The following is a 21,935-nucleotide window of genomic DNA, read 5'->3' as shown; positions in this document are numbered from 1 at the left end:
CAGAGACGCGGAAAGAAACGGCTCATCTCATTACCCAGCGCGTCCGCAGACCCCGAACGTATTGCGGATTGGGACAAGAACATAAGAGGCAGATCGCCGGGCAAATGGGGAGACTCGCGTCGTGTCTTCCCTGAAGTCCGCCCATGTCTCAGCATGGTCCGGCACAGTCTCGGAAGTGCAGCGCACCAAGCGGCCGGCGGCGGCAGGCATCACACTCTGTGCTACCGCGACACCCGCTCTCGGCACACTAGTATGTGTCTTTTAGGTACTATAGTCGGGCCGTTTGTCGGCCTCGTGCGCGCCATTTCAGTGAAGTTCGCGTTTGCGTTGTGTGTTTACTTTGACAAGATGCCAGGCGGGAAGTGCAAGTTTCAGCCTGCGTGGCTGCAACATACGGACTATCGTCACTGGGTGAGACCGGAACCAAGCGATCCTTATCGAGCAATGTGCGCATTATGTCAGAAGACGGTCGACATTGCAACGATGGGGGAATCTGCCTTGAAGAGCCACCAGAAAGGCGAAAGGCGACGAAGTTTCCGTCGAACAGCCAAAGAAAGAGAAGCGGAGATAACAGCTCTTGAAAGAGAAATTAATGCGAAAATAGGGCTGCTTTCCTAAGTCATGTGAGGAAATAAAATTACGCTAACACTCCTTGAATTCTGCCTTTTTGCATCCTTGAAATCCTTGAAATGTCCTTGAATTTCCAGCCAAATATTGTGTACGAACCCTGATCCTACCTGTACTGTCACACTCCTTTGTCGCTTTTGGCCACTTAAGGCAAGAAATAAGTAGCAGTCGGCAGGATATTGCTATAAGCATTGCACTCATTCCAGATAGGCTTTCACTGACAATGGTAGGGAAATTTTGCCCTGTGCTGATACCATTAGTGTGCTCCTACTCATGTGTTGCCTTCTTTATGCAGGATTGTGGAACTCAAGGACAAAGCCTCGGTGCCCAAGGCAATTGAGGTGCTTCACAGATATGAAATGAAAGGCCGATTCCTCGTTGTGAAGGAGGTAAGACCAGAGAATGTGTAATGTGTTGTATATAATGTCTGAGTTGGATAAGCTCGCTGTTACAAATAGTGCTAGGTTAGGTTAGGTTACTATCGATATAGAACATGGAACCATGCCCTCTATTTTGCTGTAAATGCTCATGTGCAAATGCATTTTGACATGTGATCAACTTATTCTAGGCTTTGTCTGTGACAATAAGTGAAATGCTATAGATGTTATATTTCATATTGTCAGCACTTGACTCTAATCATGCCCGCCCATCATCCAGCACTGCTGCTCGCGAAAAAAGCTTCCTGCCTTTGTCTAACTGTCACTTGACTTTCACAATGCAGGATTTTGACGTGGAGCGTGACCGCTACGGTCGCCCAATTCCTCGGGGACGGTCAGGTGGTGATCGCATGATGGACGACCGTGGCAGCCGTGATGGCGATCGAGATGGCTATGGCCGCGGTGGTGGTGGCGGCGGCGGCGGTGGTGTGGGTTTCAACACATACGGATTGAGCCCTCAGTTCCTCGACTCTCTTGGAATTGTGGGGCCCCTCTCGAACAGAGTGTTTGTGGCCAATGTAAGTATACCCTATCACATTTGCATGTGTAACGAGAAAGGTTCAAGAAGCATGCGCTGTGAAGGCTGTTGGGAAAATCTCATTGTTGCTGCATGAGTGTGTAAGTACAGTGTGCATTGTTTCAAAGTTCAAATTTGGACAAGTGACCATGGAAAGTAATTTTCATGTATGTGCATGTTTGTGTGGCATTCTTTTAATGGGGGTAAGCATCCCCATTAAAAAGCATCAGATTTTTCAACTAGGGGCTATAAATTGATTAACTGATAAATATTTTATGCAAGAATTACAAGTAGGTATTGATTTTTCTCCAGATGCCTCGGCTATGAAGGTGAAAGGTGCATAGCAGCCATAGCTTGTCTCTAGAAAGTCTCTACATTAAAAGGGCCTTAAAACACTTCATGAACATAGTAAGAAAGCATTGCCAATCTGTTAAAGGGACCCTGAAACACTAATCATAAAATGGCCTCATTATTGAAGAATGTCGTCTCGCCAATCTCATAGCGCAAACATTTGTTGAATCCTTCAGCTATGAAGATATTGCCCTGACACCCGGTTTTCTCTTTTCGTCTCCGCTAGTACATTTGAAGCTACGCAGCAAAGAAGCAGAGGGGGCAGAGCCCTGGCCAACACTTGAGTGTCAGGGCAGCAAAAGGACTACGCTATGCAGCACACTGCTGCCATCTCGGAGGCCATGCATAGCAGACGCAGCTTCGCGTAGTGCAAAGATGAAATGATTTTTCCGTCTTTTTGAGATCGCAGACATATTTTTCATTTATTTAAGCAAAAAGCTAGCAATTATGTATTATGAGAATACTCTCACAATCATGAAATCGGGTAATAGTGTTGGTCGGGCAGCTGTTTTCAATGTAACGTGCATTGCGGAAGTGAGGGCAAGCGATGTTTCTCCGCTTTTGACAAAAGATTGCAAATTCCCTGCACCATGCAGTACAATAATTTGCACACATGTTCACAGGAGCCTCATTAAAGGGGCCCTTGAACACTTTTTGAACGTACTAGTAAGAAAACATTGCTGATCTGTCATAGAGGCTGCTGTGAATGTGTGACCCCAAATATCACTGCGCTATATGCAGCAGGTAATTTACAATCTCGTGTGAAACACAGTAAAAAAAAAAAAAACTGCTCGCTCTCTCCTTCGCAGTGTCGTCATGCAGCGTCATCGCAAGCAGCTATTGACTAATTTTGGGATAGTAAGAACATTCTCAGTAATACTTATGGCTTATTTGAGTTAATAAAAATGTGTTTGGTATCTCAAAATGACCGAAAGACCATTTCATCTTTGCAGTGCAGGACTGCACATGACAGTTGCTGCGTGTGGCCTCCAAGATGAAAAGTGTAGCATAGCTATCAGCCACCACAAGGTGCTGTCTCTCTGCCGAGACATTCAACCTTCGGATGAGGCCGGCCAGTGGGGCATTGCACCCTTGCTGCCTCCTGTGTAGCTTCCAACTGTGTTAGTGGAAATAAAAATGCAGTGGCACCTCGATTATACGTCCCCCGGTTATGCGACGACCCGCATTTTACGACGAATTGGTATGGTCCCGGCAGAACCCCCATAGAAATAATGTATTAATAACCTTGATTATATGACGCAATTTTACACCGACCCGCCTCGTACGGCGCCTCTCTGGTACTGTCTGAGAAAAAAGATAAAAGTGCTCTAAGCAGACGCAGGCTGGCACGTAAGCACACTGCAGGCGACTGATAACGGGTGTGGAATACCAAATTTACCCGAATGTACGTGTTAGTGGAAATAAAGACACGAGGGGTGACTTTCCAGTCACCCACCCGGGTGGCTCAGTCAGCTAAGGCGTTGCGCTGCTGAGCACGAGATCGCGGGATTGAATCCTGGCCGCAGCGGCCACATTTCGATGGAGGCGAAATGCAAAAATGCCTGTGTGCTTGCGTTGTACTGCACGTTAAAGAACCCCAAGTGGTCAAAATTAATCCGGAGCCCTCCACTATGGTGTGCCTCATAATCTGAACTGGTTTTGGCACGTAAAACCCCAGAAAGAAGACTTTCCAGTCACGCTAAATAAAAAAAAATAAAACTGCTAAGTAATGCGAGATGAACGGAAAAAGAAATGGTACCTTTATTCTTTTCACTCATCATGGTCCTCTGAAGTGGAGACGGAGCTTTCCTGTGGTGGTCTTCTCAGGCGATCGATCACTTTTGCGTGACTCGGCACTGAAAGCGTCCCCGACAAATGTTTTTGGCGCTGTCCTAAGCTCGCACTCAGCACCGAGAGAACTGTCGGCAGTATACTTCGAGGAGTTCGGTGCCAGTACGAGCAGAGTCTCGCGATAGCGAAACTATCTCCAAAAATGAACGCTTGAGAATTGGCATCTTCCGTGCCATCGAGCTTGTTTTAGATCATTTCATTCGGGGTCAGTACCAGGCCACTTCATGTTGCACAGAATCTTCCCAAATGACCTTGCATTTAAAGTGGGCCTGACACTGGTCCCGTCATCCGCAAATCGTAGACTCATTGATGTCAAAATACCAAGCCGCGGCGGACTTTCCCAGCTTCTTGCTCGGCCATCAAAATTGCTCGTGCCTTTAAGTGACCATGATACCAAATGCGCTACGTCGCCATAACATTGGAATGAACGGAGTGGAACCGCAAAAGGCCGTAGGGTATTGCAGCATCATAACCAGTCGTAAGCACAGCGAAAAGAGCGTCGATTCCAACCAAAAACAAGTTCTTACTTCGGTCGCCTTGTCTATGGATTGAATTGAGCCGTAAAGTTACAGGTTGCCAACGTAGCGCTAAAAATCACGGGATTCAGAATATTCGTTTTAAAGTGGTCAATTTTGCCGTTATTCAAATGTAATGCGAGGTTCGAGTTCAAGCAACGCAAATTATGAAAAGAAAAACTCGGTGTTACAATCAAATGAATATGGTAATCTTTAATAATTTAATCTGTCTTCCTTGAAAGCAGTGCAGGTTCGTGCTGCGGGCTTATTCAGGTGGTCTGTACCCGTTTTTTTTTTTATATATAATTTTTTTTTTTTAGCAAGACGGCGTCGCGGCCAATATTCTTAATTTTTCTATTATATGACGGTTTTGCGTGGTCCCCTCAAAGTCGTATAATCGGAGTTCCACTGTAGAAAGAAAGCCGCTCATTGGTCTTATAACTGTCTAACTTCGCTTGTACTTAAAGGATTTGAAAAATTTTTGCAGCAGAAGATTTGCAAGGTGACCTAATTTAATAGTGATCTCATTCTATGATTACAAAAGTGTCCCAGGGCCCTTTTAAGTTTTGTGTACAATAATAGTGTAGAAAACCAGTTGGTTGCATTTGCTGCTTTGTCACTTGTGTTCACTGTGCATTTTGTCTTTTGTGTTTCTAGCTTGACTACAAGGTGACCGCAAAGAAACTTCAAGAGGTGTTCAGGATTGCAGGCCGTATTTCAAATGTTGACCTCAGGACGGACAAGGAAGGCAACAGCAAGGGCCACGGAATTGTGGAATTTGAGCACCCCATTGAAGCTGTCCAGGCCATCTGTATCCTTTCTTTCAGTGCATGTCACCTTGCGGGCTTGCAGGCAATAACCTGTCGCCGGTTCTTGTGGCCCACGCCACTAATGCAATATGATGATGATAACCTTGCCAAAATTCTGCAATAATTTCCACAGGATGCAGCTTTTGTTACTCCTGCATAGTGACTAAAGATGATTCATATTAGATGGAAGGAAAATAGAGCACCCACTAATAAGGTTCTAGTCGGTTCTACTTGGGCTTGCTCCTCCTATCTAGGTACTGCAGGCACCATAGCTTCCCAGATTAAGTGTGTGCACCACGCTGCTACTGACCTCAGAGGCACACTGGCATGTGGGAGCAGAACACTATATACAGGGATAACACGACACTTTTGTGGAGGGGACATGAACATTGGCTTGTGAGACTCGCATGTTCCGTAGCTTCTTCTGAACAGTGAAAAGCCAGCCCATGCTGTCCAGTTTGGTCCTACGTGACCAGCAACTGGTGGGGTGGGCCGAACAGGCAGCCAAGTTCGTAGGGGTCCTGCATTAAGGACCCCTCCTGCTAGCATGAGCCGTAACAGGAGAATAACCTTTTTTTGCGCCTATAACCTGCACCAAAATTTCCCAGAAGTTGACAGTAAAGTTGGGGTGCTAGTTATATGCATATTTTACTTGGTGTGGCAGAGTGGTACGCGCTGCCGTGTAGCCACACCTCGAGGCAAAGTTCTCTGCCATTTAGTTTCGTTATCTCCTAGGGAATCCCACCCTCTCCCCACCACTGCGTGTTGAAGCTCCCTTCTCCCTTGCTCCGTGGTTGTCCATTCTCCTTTTCGTATTGGCATTTTGTGATAGCGAACAGTGCACGCGGCGCCGACGAACTTGCACGTCACTTGTTCTGTTCCCGCGGCGCTCCCTCGGTCCACGCGCAGCGCTTCGTGATGTCGCAGAGGGCTGGGGGGTATTAGTTACCATTGAAAAGTGCCTCTGTGACATGGTGCCATATCTCAAATCCAGAAGTCACTAGTTGACATATTATGGGTGCCACAAAATGTTACTTCTCACATCTTTCACAGCGGAGGAACGCTGACAGTCTTCGAATTTTCATTTGTCGTTTGTTCTTGATTGTTTGCGAGAGGTATTGTTCCCTGACTGTAGACTTCCAGCTATGTTAAATGGCCAGAAATTGTTCAACCGGGCAATGAGCGTCCGCATGGACAAGTACAACGAAGATCTCGACGGTGGGCTCCCATCAAAGCTTCCCAGTAAGTCTTCGCATCTTGCAACTGATTTGTGTGCAGAGCTGACAATACAGCCTATTGTCTTTTTTTTTTTTTCCCTATTTAACTCGCGTTGGCGCCATGACAGTTGTTTCTCATAGTGCACAGCCCCACGATCGCGGTGATCACAAATACTGATACTGCAGTGATTGCATTAAGTGTTGTGAAGTGTGATCGCCACAATCAAAAAGAGCAAACTAGGGGTGCGAGTGATGAGGGAAGGTGCGTGCATTGAGGGGGCTCAGAGAAGGAGATGGCGAATGTTGCTACTTAAAGCTTGTTCAGGGGGCATACAGTCAATCACTCAATGTGAACTCCAAGTGTTACAGTGCTTCTGTTGAATGTAGTGAGTGGCAAAGTGAAGTCAGTCACATGGAAAATCTTGGTTTGGTCTATTTAAAACTGTCATGGGGGGTTACCTAGAAATAAACCACTGTGGCATTCATTCACGCTACCTTCTTCACTTCACATCTGTTGGAAAACACCTCCATTTCCTTCGCCATCACTTAGTACAAAAATACTATGAAAATGCCTTTAGGCTGCTTTTCAACACTTGAGTGCTGCAGACTGTTCCCATCTTAACCATAATAATTCTCTTAATGAAAATTTGCGTGCTCCAGATTGCTTTCATAAGATACAGTAGGCTTGCGTTAATTTGAACCTGACCGAAGCTCCAGGCCTGCACGCATACATTGCTATGGGCCGAAACTACTGTTATTTCGATCTCAAAATTCTTTGCCGGATAATTCGAATTTGACTAGGCAGCTTCGCCGCAATACAGCCGTGCTGTGAGGTGAAGCATACCAAGAATGGAAAGAGGCCGATGTCACGGAGCATAGGTAGGTGTTTCTTAATTGTATAGACACGCAGGCCCCGTCGCGGGTCACAGTTGAGGCCTAATAAGCATACTGGCAGCCATTCAGTGCTGTTAATGACGTTGCTGCGGTGATTTGCGCCCTAATTTCATTCCCCATGCATGTCTCGTATATGAAACCGTTAACAGAGCCTAGTACAGGTTACTTAATTATAGGCACACGCTGAGCACTGAGAACTAGCGAAAAATGATCAGTGTGTTGGAAAAGCTAGCAAAAAGAAACGCAGTAAAATAAAATTCAGGAAATCGAGGGGCTTAAAACTCTGAAGCCGGGTTGGTAAACTTATTAGGCGTCTTGGTGCTTGTACTGTGACCGAAGTTTTTGCATGTCTGTGTGTAAATTAAAAAGGCTGTGTAAATTAAGGCATTTGTGTGTGTAAGTTAAGAAAGCAGAAGACTGCTATATCCCGCAACGGTCGCACCTTTCACTGCTTGGTAGGATTCACCCCATAACACGTCTGTATTGCAGTGAAGTTAACTTCAAGACACACTGCCAAGTAAATTGTTTGGTAGGATTCACCCCATAACACGTCTGTATTGCGGTGAAGTTGACTTTGACATACTGCCAAGTAAATGAAGCGAAATCTGAAGTAAAATTATTTTTTTTTTCTCATGTTCGACTAATTTCGTTGATCGTGTCGGGTTTGAAGTAACAGAAGTTGACTGTATATGGTGCTACAGATTGCTGCGAAATCTGAATTTGTTTTCTCCAAAGTGAAGTTATATCTGCTCCAAAAATTGCTACAAAATTACTTTGGGCATTCACACCGCTGCTATTGCTGTAAACTTGTCTTATTAACCCTGTAATGCCCAATGTATCATGTGCTGCATTGAGTTAGATGCCTGGAAATGCTGATTGAAGTGCAAAATTTAATGCAAAGCCCATATTTATGTTTCCGATATTCTTGAGTGAAGTTTCCACTGTGGATAGTTAACACTATAATTACTAAATAATTAATGCTGTTATTAAGTAATATCTAAAAAAATGTTTTTCAACAAACAGCATTTTTACAATGGCCAGAAATAATCAAGAATTACTTCCAATTTTTCTTGGTGTCGAACTGTGTTAGGGCATACACATACCTGCCAACTCTTCCGAATTTTTCGTAAAACGTACGAATTTGGACCCGTCTTACGATTTTACGAATGTTGGCTCAATTTTTATGGAAAAGTGGTTATATTCGCGAAATTATTTTTTAAAATTCATAATAAAGTCACATCGTTGCTGATTGGCGGGGGCACCACTAATATAGGGGCGCATAGAGATGGGGGTGTGCGCTGTAACCTTTATTGTTTGCAGAGTAAGGACATTTTTCACTCTTGTGACGTTGCCTTCATCATCAGGTCATTGGACGACCCGATGACGGCTGGACATCACTGGTTGTCGTTACTCTCAACATAGAGACCCACCTGTACATAAGTGGCGCCCACAGAGACGACAGCGATTTCGGGTGGATGGGGCAGGCACAGTTTCTGTATCGGAGGCTGTGGCTTGTCGTCTCTCCTGTCACCTTTGCTAGGCTTTTTTCCCCGAGTATGACCTGTTTTGTGGGCCTCACTTTGTTTTAGTGCGATGTGCTGCTGCATCGGGCGCAGTGCGACTCCGGTACTCCGGAGTTTCGTAGCCGTAGCGGCTGTGAAATGTGATGGCGGCAGTACTAGACTCCATCAGTACTTCCAAGTGTGTCTGTGAAGTCGTACTCCTCAGCAGAATTCCCGCGTGCACGCACCCCCCCCCCCCCCCCCCCCTTCCCCCCAGTCGCGAGTTTACGAATTTGAAGGACTTGAGGTTGGCAGGTATGGCATACAAATGCACACCTGTGTAATGTGTTTATTTCAGAGCTTGTTTCCAGGTTACCAGTCTTGCATTCATAGAGGCCATTTGTGATTTTGTCTCCACATTCTAAAGTGCAAGCCTCATTCTTTAGTACAGCAAACCTCATTAATACGTAGTTGGCCGGGAACGACGTTTAGGTGCGCAATAAACTATGTACGAATTAACCGCCAATGCCACTTTACTGACTACTTACCGGCCGGAAAAGAACTACGTCACGATGCTCTCAAACACGCACTCAGACGGGCTTTGTTTGCCGGTAGGCAGCAAAAAAATAGGTAATTTTCACTTGCTGCCGTGGCGGAGTAAAAAAAAAGATACGGAGCTCGCGCGGCTGCCGCCGAAGTAAACCCCTCCCTTTCTCGCCTCCCCCGCCGTGCCTCGCGAGCAACAGAAGCGGGCTTCCGCCCCGCCTTTCTCCCTCACACACGCAAGTTTGAGTAAGCTGACCCTCGCAAGCTTTCACTTGCACGTACGGCGCGTGGCGATGATGTTGCCGCGTTTGGACTTTATACGGAACCTCAAAGCGATGTCCAAGGTGACGGCAGAAATATAAAATGTGCTTCTGCATGGTTACTACTTGAATTCCACGGCGAGAGCGATTTCACACCTCCTACTGGCGGCTTCTTCACGTTACCGGGAGTAAATCTGGAAGGCCATACTTTTGTGGGCAGCAATCGGCAACAGCTGTATGATCAGGAAATAGGTCATGGTGGCCATGTTTTAAGTTCACTATTGCTGGCGACTGTCGTCAGAGTGTCGCAACTCGAGAATCGAATGTCTGCGCACATGAGATTTTGCCAATTTTGTGCCTGCATGTGTAGATAAGAAAAAAATAGTACACACTAACCGTTTGGTCGGCAATGAGTGACTACGGCTTAAGCGGTCAGCCAATACATGGGTTTCAATGGGGACTGGGTGGGGGAATCTTTGCGACTACATTTAAACCGCAATTACACATGAAGTGGGTATGTATTAAAGAGGTTTGACTGTAATGGGAACTGTTATCGTATCCTTCACCTTGTTTTGTATTTTCTAGTTTTCTGTCATATCAAGGTTGGCAGGTCTGAAAAATCAACACAAACACAAGAGCACAGTTCACTTGGGTTGAATTTGGTCCCAAAACCTTGTTGTCATTTTACAGCTGGCCTTCAAGGCATAGGCAAGGGCCTTGGAGCTGGTGGCAACCCTCTTCAAATGAGTGGTAAGAGCATTTTCCTTTTTACTTTCATGCAGGCTGCTACAGGGTTTCACTTTGCCTTAGTTGGTCATAAATGAGGAGTACAGTTGAACCCCGCTATAACGAAAGCCCGAGATGAAATTCTCAACAAAAAATTCTCTTGGATTGCGTTCCTCCAAACTTGTCAGGCGTGCACTTGTTTGCACAACAGGTATTCCATAAAAAAATATTTGTCCGGAATCACCATTCGCTTCTAACTTAAAATATACTATTCGCACACGCCTGATAATCAATTTAGAAATAGTGAAATATTGTTGCAGCTGGCTTTACAACTGTTTTACATATCACAATTTTCATTTGGCAACACAACCATACCTGTTGCATCGTCACGGGAGTCCCGCAATCTGTGCAATTCGCCCTTGAATTGGTGGCTTTCCTTCCTATGTCTATTGTGCAACGTCTCCACAGTTGCGGGCGAAGCAGTGTTAAAAGTACAACTCTTTTTAAGGCCTCAAAACATGCTACTTGCTCTACTTTTAGTAAGTAACACAGTGCAAACTTATGACTGGCTTCAATGCTGTTTCATTCTAACAGTACAGGTGTGAATACTTTTGAGAGCAGAGGGAAACCTTTGGTGTTGCTCTGACAAATTGTGCCCTTGATAATACGTTAGTTTTCAACGTAGATTGCTGTGCTATGCAAGCAGGCGCATTGAAATTTTATACATTGAAAATGCATAAAATGTTAATATTTCAACTAGTGCAGCTGTCCGCTTTTAGCACTGTAATAATGTTCTGCCATTTTTTATCATGCTGACCTCATCCGGGCCCATATTTTGGCAGGTTGTTAATTTAGTTATTCTTGTGCACTCTTTTGCAGCTGCGGCAATGGCCCAAATGAACATGACTGGCCCAGTGGGAGGTGGCATGCCAATGGGCGGTGGTGTGAACCCTGTAGCGGCAGCGGCTGGTATGGGCCTGGGCGGCCTCGGAGGCATGGGCCTGGGCGCTGCTGGTGCCCTCGGAGCTGCAGGAACTGGGGGCCTGGGTGCAGCAGGTGCCGGCCTGGGTGGCATGGGATCGGCTGGAGGCTTGGGTGGGCTCTCGGACCGCTCAATGCTGGGCTCAGGCAACCTCATGGGCGGCGGCATGGCTTCGCCCACAGGGCTCATGGGTGGCCTGTCAGGGGGCTTGGGCGGTGGAGCCTCGGCCTTGGGTGCTGGCAATGGTGGGGGTCTTGATTACGACCGGCATCTCGGCGGTGGTGATGGGTACCGAAGTCCCCGCTCTTCCGATGCCATCATGGTGCAGAATGTAAGTATTGCACAAGGGTTCTCTGGTTTACATTAAACATGGAAAACATTGCAAGCAACGGAACAAGTGGTTCGAACAGCATATGTATGCACCAGCTATTAACTAATTTTTATCCATAGTGTACCTATTGTGCAAACATTCTCAACGCAAGCATTCTGCAGTGGGTTAATACCAGATGCTGCTTATGGCCTTGAGCTGACTGCACTACCAAGCAAATGATACTTGCTGTGCTTACTAATACTAGCTGGTGGTGCATGCAGTGTAGTGACAGCTCGTTTTATTGCTCTTCATTATAGCCCATAAAATGTAGTCAAAACATGCACATCGGAGCCGAATCTGTTAGCTTTTGGTTGCGGCGACAGCTGAAGTTCATTCTCTCTCTTCTTTAACAAACGCTAACAGTTTTAATCCTACACTGTGGCAACACCGTGTAAGAATTACCAGCTCCGCAAGTAGACACTGATTGCTGCTTTGGTCTTCGCAGCTTCCCATGGGCTACAGCTGGCAGAACCTGCGTGATCGTTTCCGGGATGTTGGTGAGTTGCTCCCACCTGTGCTATAGAAAACCAGAGACAGTGCTTTGAAGCAAAGCCTGTTAGTATTTTCCACAATGTGCATCAAACCTCAATATAAATGCAGTCGTACTTACAGCGGAAAAATTTTTGTGAAATTGCGAGTTTTATTTAGTCGAGGTTTTAAAGGTACAGCGATCAAAATAATTTCATAGGTCCCCAGAACATTCCAGGTGGATAGCATCTTGTCAGTACACACTTATAGACAAATTATCGCCATAAATCAGGGCCGTAATTTTTGAGATTTAGAGCACCCGCATGTTACTACTACAGAGGATACTAATTAACAAGCATGGTGTCAAGCAGATCTCATTCAATGACCACGTACACTCACTTTCACAATGCTGTTGGGTTGAAAAGGGCTGGTAACAGGGAACAAACATTCTTGCTTCACTGCGTCTCTGGAAACTTGGAGATTACGCGACCTGCAACACTAGGTTAGCAGGAACATAGGGCATGGCCCACGCATGTGCTCACTTGGAAAAAAAGAATATTTATCACCCTGACATAGCTCTGCTAAATAAAAGAAAAAAATTAACTGTCCTCTTTATTTTGCCTGACAACTTAGTGAAAGGCAGAGTTTTCAACTCTTGCAAATAACATGGCACTTTCAACTTGTCAGGCCCCATAAGTGATGTCAGGTGTAAATGTCCACATGATGGAGTCAGCAAATTAAATATATATCGCCAGGGTGATTGAATGGGCATGTTGGTAATGTTGCATCTTTGATTAGCAGTGCAATGATCTACATGAGAAGTTCACTGCCACTTCTCTTACTTCCGATGTAGATCGTGCTGCTAACCAGATGAAATGTACGTGTATCAGCATGACCAGCCGAAATCAGTTTCTTTCTGAGCAATGAACATAGGGATGCATACTTCGTAATTTCAGTTTCACTACAACGTCGTTCTTGTGTTGCATATCTCCAGACATGCCATTCTTTCAGGATCATACCATTTTTTGAGTGGTGCGCAACCAAATGCCTTTGAATTATTCACCTATCATTGTAATTGGTACGACTGTCATTTTATGCTCAAGCATGAGAAACCACTAGCACACACATTCAAGCTAAGAAAACAACAGCAAAGGTGTTTTTCCATGGCATAAGGTTGTGGTGTCTGAAGTGTCCTCTATAGTGCTTTTAACCTGTGGTGCCCTTACTTTAAAGAGCCCCTAAACCACTCTGAGCTCGCACATTGGTAATATAGGGGCAGCTGTGTACGAGTCTACAATGAACACACCGCCACAAAAATTTCTGGAAGGACACTGTAATAACAAAGTTGCAGACATCTTATGAATCGCTATGTGGCCATCACAGTTTCGCTCTCGCTATCATTACCTTCCCCACAGGCGTTTCATAAAATGATTAATGGCACACAATGGGCCAGCCCGCGCCTTCCTCAAAACGCACAGTGTTGTGGCTCTCCACAGCTTTTACACTGATGAAGTCGTGCATAGGACCTGCGGCATGTAGAGAAGCCATGTTCAAGAAAGATGATTATCACGGTGTACTTTAAAACAATGTAATCATGTAATTAAATGGTGTATTAAAAATGTCAGAAGTGGTTGGTTTAGGGGCCCTTTAAGTCATGAAAGCAGTGGTTTTTTTTGGCTGCGCAATGCACTTCGTGTTTATAAAACACTGTCAAGACACTACAATGGCACGTGTCTGGTAATTGTGTGGAGTGTGCGACTACTGTTCAGCTTTTTTTATTCATGATTTGCCCAGAAGTTGGGCCCATATATGGAACTACCTTTTTTATGCACAATGGGGGAAAAAACGGGACTAGGTACCATTGGTGGGATACAGTCGAGTCCACATATAACAGCCCCGCTTAAGACAAACTTTCGCTTAAAACTAACGAAACCCGCGCGACCACCAAAATATACACTACTTCAATGGCACAAAATCGCACGTGCAACGAATGTCTTTGAGTCCTGCCGATCGGCTACAGCAAACGGACGGCGTTTGCTGTGCTACAGGCACAATGCGAAGGTGCGGATGACTTGCCATTTATTCGCAGAGTGGTTGGGCGAGGTTGACCGCGACATGCAGAGGCAAGGCAGGCACGCGCTGCTCGAGCTTAACTGCTCAGCGCACCACGTTCTAACTTCTCAGATGGCAGTGACTCGACTTTTCTTGCTGCCTAATATGACTTCAAAAGTGCAGCCGCTTGATTTAGGCATAATACATGCCTTTAAGGATGCGTATAGGCGCCTCGTTGTGGAGCGCTTTCTCATCGCTGTTGAGTGCCTGGCCGCCAACTCGCCGCTTCGAATTTCACTGTATTCAGCCATTGAGATGGGGAAGACGGCTTGGGCGGAGGTGACGGTCGCTTGTGTGCGGAACTGTTTCTGCAAGGCTGGCTTCGTCGAAGTAGGCCTGGTGAGCCTGACGCTTCCGAAAAGGATCAGTCTGGCATTGATTTGTGGCAGCGCGTGGACTCCGATGTGGGGGGGCCATGACATTGCGGAACCGTGCATGGACGAGGCATCGGTTGTGAAGTGTGGACCGAGAGCGACGCAGAGGAATCTGATTACGATGAAACTTCAGAGCCAGCACTCGTAAGAGTGCATTCAGAGTCAGCACTACAGCCTGCCTGTAGCGATGGGCTACATAGCACGCTACCGCTTTAAGTATTTTAAACTGGGGACCACCCTCATCGGATTTGCACTGCAGAAACAAGACGAGCATGATGGACTTTTTTGCAAAAAAAGAAAAATGTGTTTTGACTAGCACCTTTAGTTGTTCACTTACTACGATGTTCGGGATATAACGAACGGACGCCGTGTGACACTCAGGTTCGTTATAAATGGGCTCGACTGTATTTGAAAATGGCCCTCAACATTATGCTGAAGAACCCACATGGCACAGCGAGGGCATTAATCCTCGAAGGTATCTGTGCTTGATTGAAATAATAGCACAGGCGAAATGTGTTAGTACTTGTCTGGAAACCGCAGAATGGTTCAATGGGAGAGGGGTCCTTTCCATATGAAACTGCTACCTTTAAATGGCACTTATAAACCTTCCTCGTCTGGTCAAAGGTCGCAGTATTTTGTATTAATAAAATGCCTGAAGCTTGAAATCTCCTGTGTAAAGGAAAACTCATTGTGATGCTGCTCAAGAATAATTGTGGATGTCATCAGAGTTGCCGACTGCTGATAGATCAAGTGGCTAAACACTTTCCAGATTGTGCAGGTGCATACAGTCAAAATTTCACTCAATTATGGTGTTGCCATGTGCCTGGCTGGTAAATGTTTCAGCCTTTTTTCAAAGCTTGTGTTGGTTGAGTTCAGGTGACCTCATCTGATAACTTTTCTGATGTGGTGTGTGCACCTTAACAGGGGTACAGGCACGAAAATTTGGATTGTATTCAACTTTCTTGCCAGTTGCTCAATGCTATGCAAAGCTCACAAATATGCAAGACTCGTGAAATTTGCTCCCGTGTCTTGATTAGTTATATTCATAATTGCTCTATCGTGATGAGCGATTGTAAACGTACCTACAGCGGCAGTGGCGCAGCTATGGTGTTTGCTGCTGGGCATAAGGCTTGGTTCAATTTCTAACCGTGGAGGTCGTGCTTTGATGGGGAAGGAATTCGAGTACACTTGTTCATAGATTAGTTGCACATTAAAAAAAGACCTAGGTGCCGAGCTCCTCACAACAATGTCTCTCGTATCACGTTGTGCAGTTTTGAGATCTTAAACCAATTGGCAAAAGACAGAAAAATTAATAAAAGTAAATATCCTAAATAGTATTTATGAATTTGATGTTGTGATCCACAACGTCAAGATTCCTGGAATTTCCAAGCAAGCAAAGCAAGTTTTTGATGCCAGTACCCCTTAAAGGTTGGCGGGGAAGTTGACAGCCTGAAGCTGTGCTTCGCATACCCACAAGGCGGACCTGCATGACAGCAGCCTTAGAGACTGCGTTCTGAGGCCACGCCTTGGTCTTTTTTTCTTCAAGCTCCTCGCAGCAAGCAGCCCAGTTCGAGGTCCTCCTTTGGTTTTTGATGCAGGGAGCGTGCGGTACACCGACATGAAGGGACGTGGTACCGCAATTGTGCGCTTCAACTCCGAGCGGGATGCCCAGCGAGCTGTTGGTATCCTTTGACAGCTTGACATTGTGCACGGGTAGCATGCTTACTTTGTGTACAGCAAGTGGTGTTGCCATTTTAGTGTAATTTCCGCTACATCTAGAGGATGATGGCACTTTAAAAGGACACTAAATCACTTTAGACTGGTCATTTTTGGAAGAAGATTGATCGCTAGTGAGGAAAAGGGAAGTCCAAGCTTTCCTTCGTTGAATTTCCTATCGAAACCTTAGCACCGATATGTCAATGTCAGTCTATTTAGGTCGTTTTAATATAGAACTTTGTAGGTTGCATGGTTGATTCCAATTGTAATGTAGTCCTTATTTGCCAATAAACAGCTAGACCTGAGCAGGCACTATCAAAATCCACGACGTCATGGCAGGCTGGTGTGGGAACTTTAGCTTCAGCACCTGCCCTTTTTTTCTTTTATTGTCTTCCTCCTTTCACAATGCGAGTAGATATTTTTCTATTTGAGTAGCTGAAATTTACTAATGCAGCTTTACATTCTTTTTCAAGGTCCCTTTGAGCAGCATATAAATATTTTGGCTTAAAAGTTATGAGTACCTTAGTGTAGCTGTGCTCTGCTTGCAAGCTTTTCCATCGTATTTAGTAGTAGGTGTTGACTTTGCTGTGCATACTTTTTTTCTGCCTATTAGGCATTAGATATAGTAGATTTGAATGCTGCTATGTTGGAATGTATGCAAGATAGCAACTCTAACCTAAACACTCTGATTGAAGTAGTAGTTAGTTCATAGTGAATTAGAATGGTGCTTTTGTAACATTCTTGAAAGGGAAAAAAAAGGGGGCAGCACTTAATGCGAGATCAAAACTTGCTGGCACTGAATGTTTTTGTTTGTTCAGTCACAACTGCACGTTGAACATTTAGTTTCTTCTCTCATGGCACCACCCTTTTATTTTGTGACCCATACACATTTAGAAAGCTAAATTTGCAACTAAGTGCAGATGGTGAGCAGCAGTGTTGTCGACATCTGGTGATGTAGTCCATGCTTTCTATCCCAGAACTAGCTTGTTGCGAAGTCATTGTTTAGCATTCAGGCGTTTTTGTAAAAGAATGCTGCACCTTTAATCTCGTGGTGTGATTGTCATTGCTATCTTATTAGGCCTTGACCCTCTTTCCCTCCAGACATGATGAACGGCATCCGCATCGAGAATCGCCAGATCGATGTGCGCCTCTACTGAGCATCGTGGGTCGTCGTGTCCTTTGTCATCGTCAATCCTTCTGGTCTCCCCTCTTTTCTTCTTTCCATGGGCTCCTGTCTTTTTTTTTTTTTTTTTTTCCATGTTCTCTCACTGTCAGCGTTTGACGTCTTCATCCTGTGTACTACCGTCAGCAGAGAAAGAAAAAAAAAACCTCCCACCACTCATGTATAGTTCCATCTCCTCCATTCCACAGCTGTCCATCGAAGCATGATGGCTGGCTCCAATTACTGTGAAGCGGCTGGCCACACGTGCACTGTGTGGAGGGGAAATGGTCCTGTCCTTCCTTTTTTAAAAGCTGTTTCTCTTGCTTGTATAGTCCAAGCACATCATCACTTTTCAGTCCAGGACCTGCAAGGGCGAGGATGGTCATTGGTTTTAAATTTGTTCCCGTTTTTCTTAGCATCCTCACTTCACAAAAATAGCAGATTTTGCCTGCGGTGTGCTTGTTTACTGTTTTCTCTTTGCCAGTGGTCGCGAGCTTTTTTCATTACTTCAGTGGTGTTGCTGAAGAAAACCAAGAAACAGTCAGCAAGTGGTGCGTTAGGCGGCTCATAAACTTGACAAGCCTTTGTGACATTGCTGCACAACATCCTGCTTTCGAATCATCCCTTATGTAGTCTTTTTTTTTTTTCCCTTTATTTTATCCATTGTGCAGATAAATATCCATTATGCAGATAAAATGTGCGGGGCATTGTTTATCCTTTTTTTTTTTTAATTGCTACTCAATTTTGAAGCACTGAATATATAAATTGCCATAACAGTCACAAGCGTCAACAAGTTTTTATCCTTTCTCGTCCTTTTTCTTCCTTTTGTTTAGCATCAAAGCAGTGGCGTTGATGGATGCATCCTCATATGTACATTTGCACATGCACCAGTCTGCAACTTTGGTCCGAAAAGCCTTCAGTTCATGCTACAGTTTAGTAGTCGCATATTGCAAGTCACCTCGCCGTTTCTCTTGATCGTGTGGGCTGCAGCGTGGGCTCTACAAGCTATAACGAGGCAGGTGGTCACACTTGCCGCGAAACCACCCTTGTTGCTTCTAGAATAAAGCTTCCTTTGTCTCCGTGTGCTACTACTCTTGTTTGAGATGTGTCCTTGCTTCTTAACGCGGCGCCCATGTCCACTGTTCACAACACGTCGGACTAACCCTGCTGGTCATTTCGTGCATTCTCGGAAGTCTGGCAGCGGTTGAACCGGCATGCTGGCCAAACTGGTCGCTCCTGCCTGCAACTTCTCGCGTTTTAGTGGCATGCTGGTGGTGTACGTTGACTAGAATTGGCCAGTGCTCATAGATAGGTGTTCGAGTGCTCGGCTATATGTCGGCTTAGGTTTATAAAATTGGCCGTTGCTCATTCTTTCCTGTCTGCATTTCGCAATGCAAGTAATGCTATCTGGAAGTCAGTCTCATTGAAATAGGTAGCTATTACAAAGCTACGTACCTCTGGAAAATTTTTATCCCGTTGAACTTTGTTCTTATGTGGTCCTTAGTAGTCAACTGATAGGACATTCCTTTTCTTCGAATAATGTTTTTGCTGCAGCTTGTTCTAAGTATTCAGGCAGATGTGGAATGGCATGAAACTTTTCTGTAAAATGTGTTGCCAAGCCAAATAATGGACACCAAGCTAGTGCATCTCAATTCTTCATGGTACGTTGGCACTAGGGCAAACTATATTCCCTTTTCATGCAAGACTTCATTTGGAACAAAAAGAAAAAAAAAAGAGATATTCTTGAAGGACTGGCCTGCGTCACTTGCAGACATTACTGCCCGAATGCTTTCAGCTGTGGTTTTTCTTTTGCGTGTGTGTGTGGCCAGCATGGAGTTCCCTTGAAAGCAGTAAGTGAAAATGCACATCAAGTTGCCTCCTATTAGCTTCATGCACACTGGCTTCTCGTGCTCTTTGTTGGCACTTCTGGAAGTTGGTGGCATGTGTCCAACTCTACTCCCAATAAAATGTAGGTTCTTTCCACTGCTTTCATGTTGCAGGTCCAGCTACATTTGCATATTGTTGGTGCACCCTTCAATATGAAGGCTGAGTGGATATGTCCTATTTCTAATATGGCAAACTGTTTTCTTTCACAGCTATGTTGCCATGTAACAGTCCCACATAGTGGAAGGGTCAGATAGGTCATTTGGCATAGGTACTCGCTGTCACTAGCAAAAGTTTGTTTGCCAACAACCATGCAACAACTAAATATATTGGAGTTGTGGTCTGGTTGCATTGCTGATAGTTGAAGGTAAACAAAATCGTGCATAAAGAACTTTTACAGCGAAGCTGTATATGGCTAGGTTCTGACCAAAGGTGTGCATCGACAGGATGTGTAGAAAGTCGCTTGGACAAAATTGAATCCACAGTTGATTATGTATGCAAGTTCTTTAACATGTGTCAAAACCAGTGATGGATGACTATTACGTCAGTCTACCCACCAATTAAGGTGGATAAAGGAGGATTGGGGTGTCTCTTGATGCTTTAATTGCATATATTTAATTTTGTCATTTTAGAACAACACATAACAGCTTCGCTGGTTGTTGTCCTTCACAGAGTAGAAGGGCACTAAGTTTTTTTGTGGTTGCCATAATATTTAATAAAAAATTTTGGTAGTGACAGCATGTGCATTTTCACAGCTCTGCCTAGGTCTGCTGTTTTGAATCATTGCCAGTGTTCACTGCTGTGTTGATGGCTTGCATCTCTGGATGTTAAAGCTGACAAGACTTGTGCGTTTAAGCTGTATGCTGCTTTTCACTCGAAGGCTGGCAGATCCAAGGCACAATGCAGCACAAGCAGACTTTTCAATAGCTGGCTGGTGTTTTCCAAGTTTCGCTCGTTGCATTGGTCTTTATGCCTTGTAATACAAAGTTGGTCACCGAGTGTAATTCCTGTGCAAGTGAGGCTGCTGGGGTGTAGCTATTTTTGTGCCCACTGCAAGTGGCAATGCTGTAACGCACTAGAGTAGCAAAAGATAATGCGAGCCAGTGAAATGTGGGTCATGAGAATCTGAGGTTCCTGTCCTGACGGTTTTGTCTGGTCTGCTTTGTTCGCGTGTCCTGCATTTGCTGACCAGTATGGTAACTGTGACACTATGTAAGCTGAAGCCATAAAAAGAGGACCATGATGTCCCTTTTGAAGAAGTGTAGATGTTTCAAAATTGCCAGAAAAGGACTGTTTTCACCATGCCTCCCTCCTCTCTGCCTCGAAACTTTTACCTGCTTCCCTTGTAGTTACAACTCCTCCTGATATCATTGCCGATTACTTGGTTGCACCCTGCGGTGGCTACACAGTGCTGTTGATACAGTTGTGCACACATCTATTCATGAAGGGCCTCGTCGTATTTATTTTTTTTACCTCAGGAGCATGAATTACACTAGCAGATTCATCTTGGAAAATACAGCTTCACAGTTGTCTTGAGCTGGTGGTGGTTACTGGTTTGCAGCAAGCGAATGAAAAAGAATCGTTCACAGGTGCATGAGAAATGGCGGTTTATTCCGTGGGACCTTTCTTATATGTATGTACAACATGTTGGTGATTTTCTGGAAATGGAGCGGGGTTTGGTCACAAGTTCAGTGCCCTCCTTTAGGCACGACTATTCTGTTTTTTTGTAGGCCATTGAAGTAAAATGAAACTGGCAAAGGATAAACATCTGAAAAGCATTAGCCTACTTCCGTGTACCCTACGTCTGCAGCAAACCGAATGGGACTAGTAGAGATTGGTGTTTCCTCTGTTCCACTTCTCAAGAAGCATTTTTCCAAACTTCTGGTGGCTCTTATAGTCTGCTGGACAAAAAGGTGCCTGCCTATCTGCTCTGTGGTGTGCTGGTGGGTATGTGTGGTTGGAAGGAGGCTCCATTCATCATGCAGCCCTTTGAACTTGACATTTCTCAGAAAATCCTCTACACTTAGGATGTGAAAGCCAAGTACCTAGGTAAGTATGCGGTGAGTCTTTTTCTCCCCCCCCCCCCCCTTTTTTTTTTTTTTTTGTTTTCTTCATATAGGATTGTTTCAGTGATGCTGCATTCCAGCAAACTGAGTAGGCTAACATGTCCATATAAAGGTGTGCTGGTGTTCCTTATCAGGCACAGACATCCTTTCTTGTTAAATCCTTACCTGCATCTTGAAGCTTATGAAATGCATGTTTTCTAGTAGGTGAAGGCTATGACAACCCTGGACTTGTTATACAAATTTTGAGCATCAAATAAATGCATTTGCTTATGACTGAAACCTTCATGGTGTTGAATGCTGTCTGCACAAGTATTCTTTCATTCATTTAACATGGTGCAAAATCTTGGCAACACAGGAAAGCAGTTGTCAGCATTGGATACAGGAGGCTGATTGTAGTCCGACGATTTTTTTCTTTTTAATCAAGATGATAGTGAGGCACAGGTTTGTGCAAGCCAACAGTGAATGATGATCTACCCAATTGGATCCCTGGTGGCAAGTGCATTCCCTGAAGCTTGCTAGGAAGGCAGAAGCGCCCATTAGGTGATGTAT

The 21,935-nt window shown here is 44.9% G+C and overlaps 1 protein-coding gene across 5 annotated transcripts in view; it reads left to right on the top strand.

Moving 5' to 3' along the window:
• LOC119442906 (myelin expression factor 2) overlaps positions 1–18,527 on the top strand; it is a 28,363-nt gene extending 9,836 nt beyond the window's left edge. For 4 of the 5 annotated variants that reach the window (XM_049662453.1, XM_037707969.2, XM_049662452.1 and 1 more), the window contains exons 4-12: positions 923–1,016; positions 1,349–1,582; positions 4,956–5,109; positions 6,251–6,349; positions 10,217–10,276; positions 11,132–11,565; positions 12,050–12,101; positions 16,157–16,240; positions 17,376–18,527. In XM_049662453.1, coding sequence (XP_049518410.1) covers positions 923–1,016; positions 1,349–1,582; positions 4,956–5,109; positions 6,251–6,349; positions 10,217–10,276; positions 11,132–11,565; positions 12,050–12,101; positions 16,157–16,240; positions 17,376–17,431 — 1,267 coding nt within the window. In that variant the 3' untranslated portion in view covers positions 17,432–18,527. Of the gene's footprint in view, positions 1–922; positions 1,017–1,348; positions 1,583–4,955; positions 5,110–6,250; positions 6,350–10,216; positions 10,277–11,131; positions 11,566–12,049; positions 12,102–16,104; positions 16,241–17,375 lie in introns of all 5 variants that reach the window. The other variant, XR_007465739.1, reaches the window with a different exon arrangement.
• Positions 18,528–21,935: the final 3,408 nt, after the last annotated feature.

The sequence above is a fragment of the Dermacentor silvarum genome, chromosome 2 (assembly GCF_013339745.2).
Source record: "Dermacentor silvarum isolate Dsil-2018 chromosome 2, BIME_Dsil_1.4, whole genome shotgun sequence".
In the NCBI taxonomy this organism is placed as follows: domain Eukaryota; kingdom Metazoa; phylum Arthropoda; class Arachnida; order Ixodida; family Ixodidae; genus Dermacentor; species Dermacentor silvarum.
This window is presented reverse-complemented; position numbering and strand designations above follow the sequence as displayed.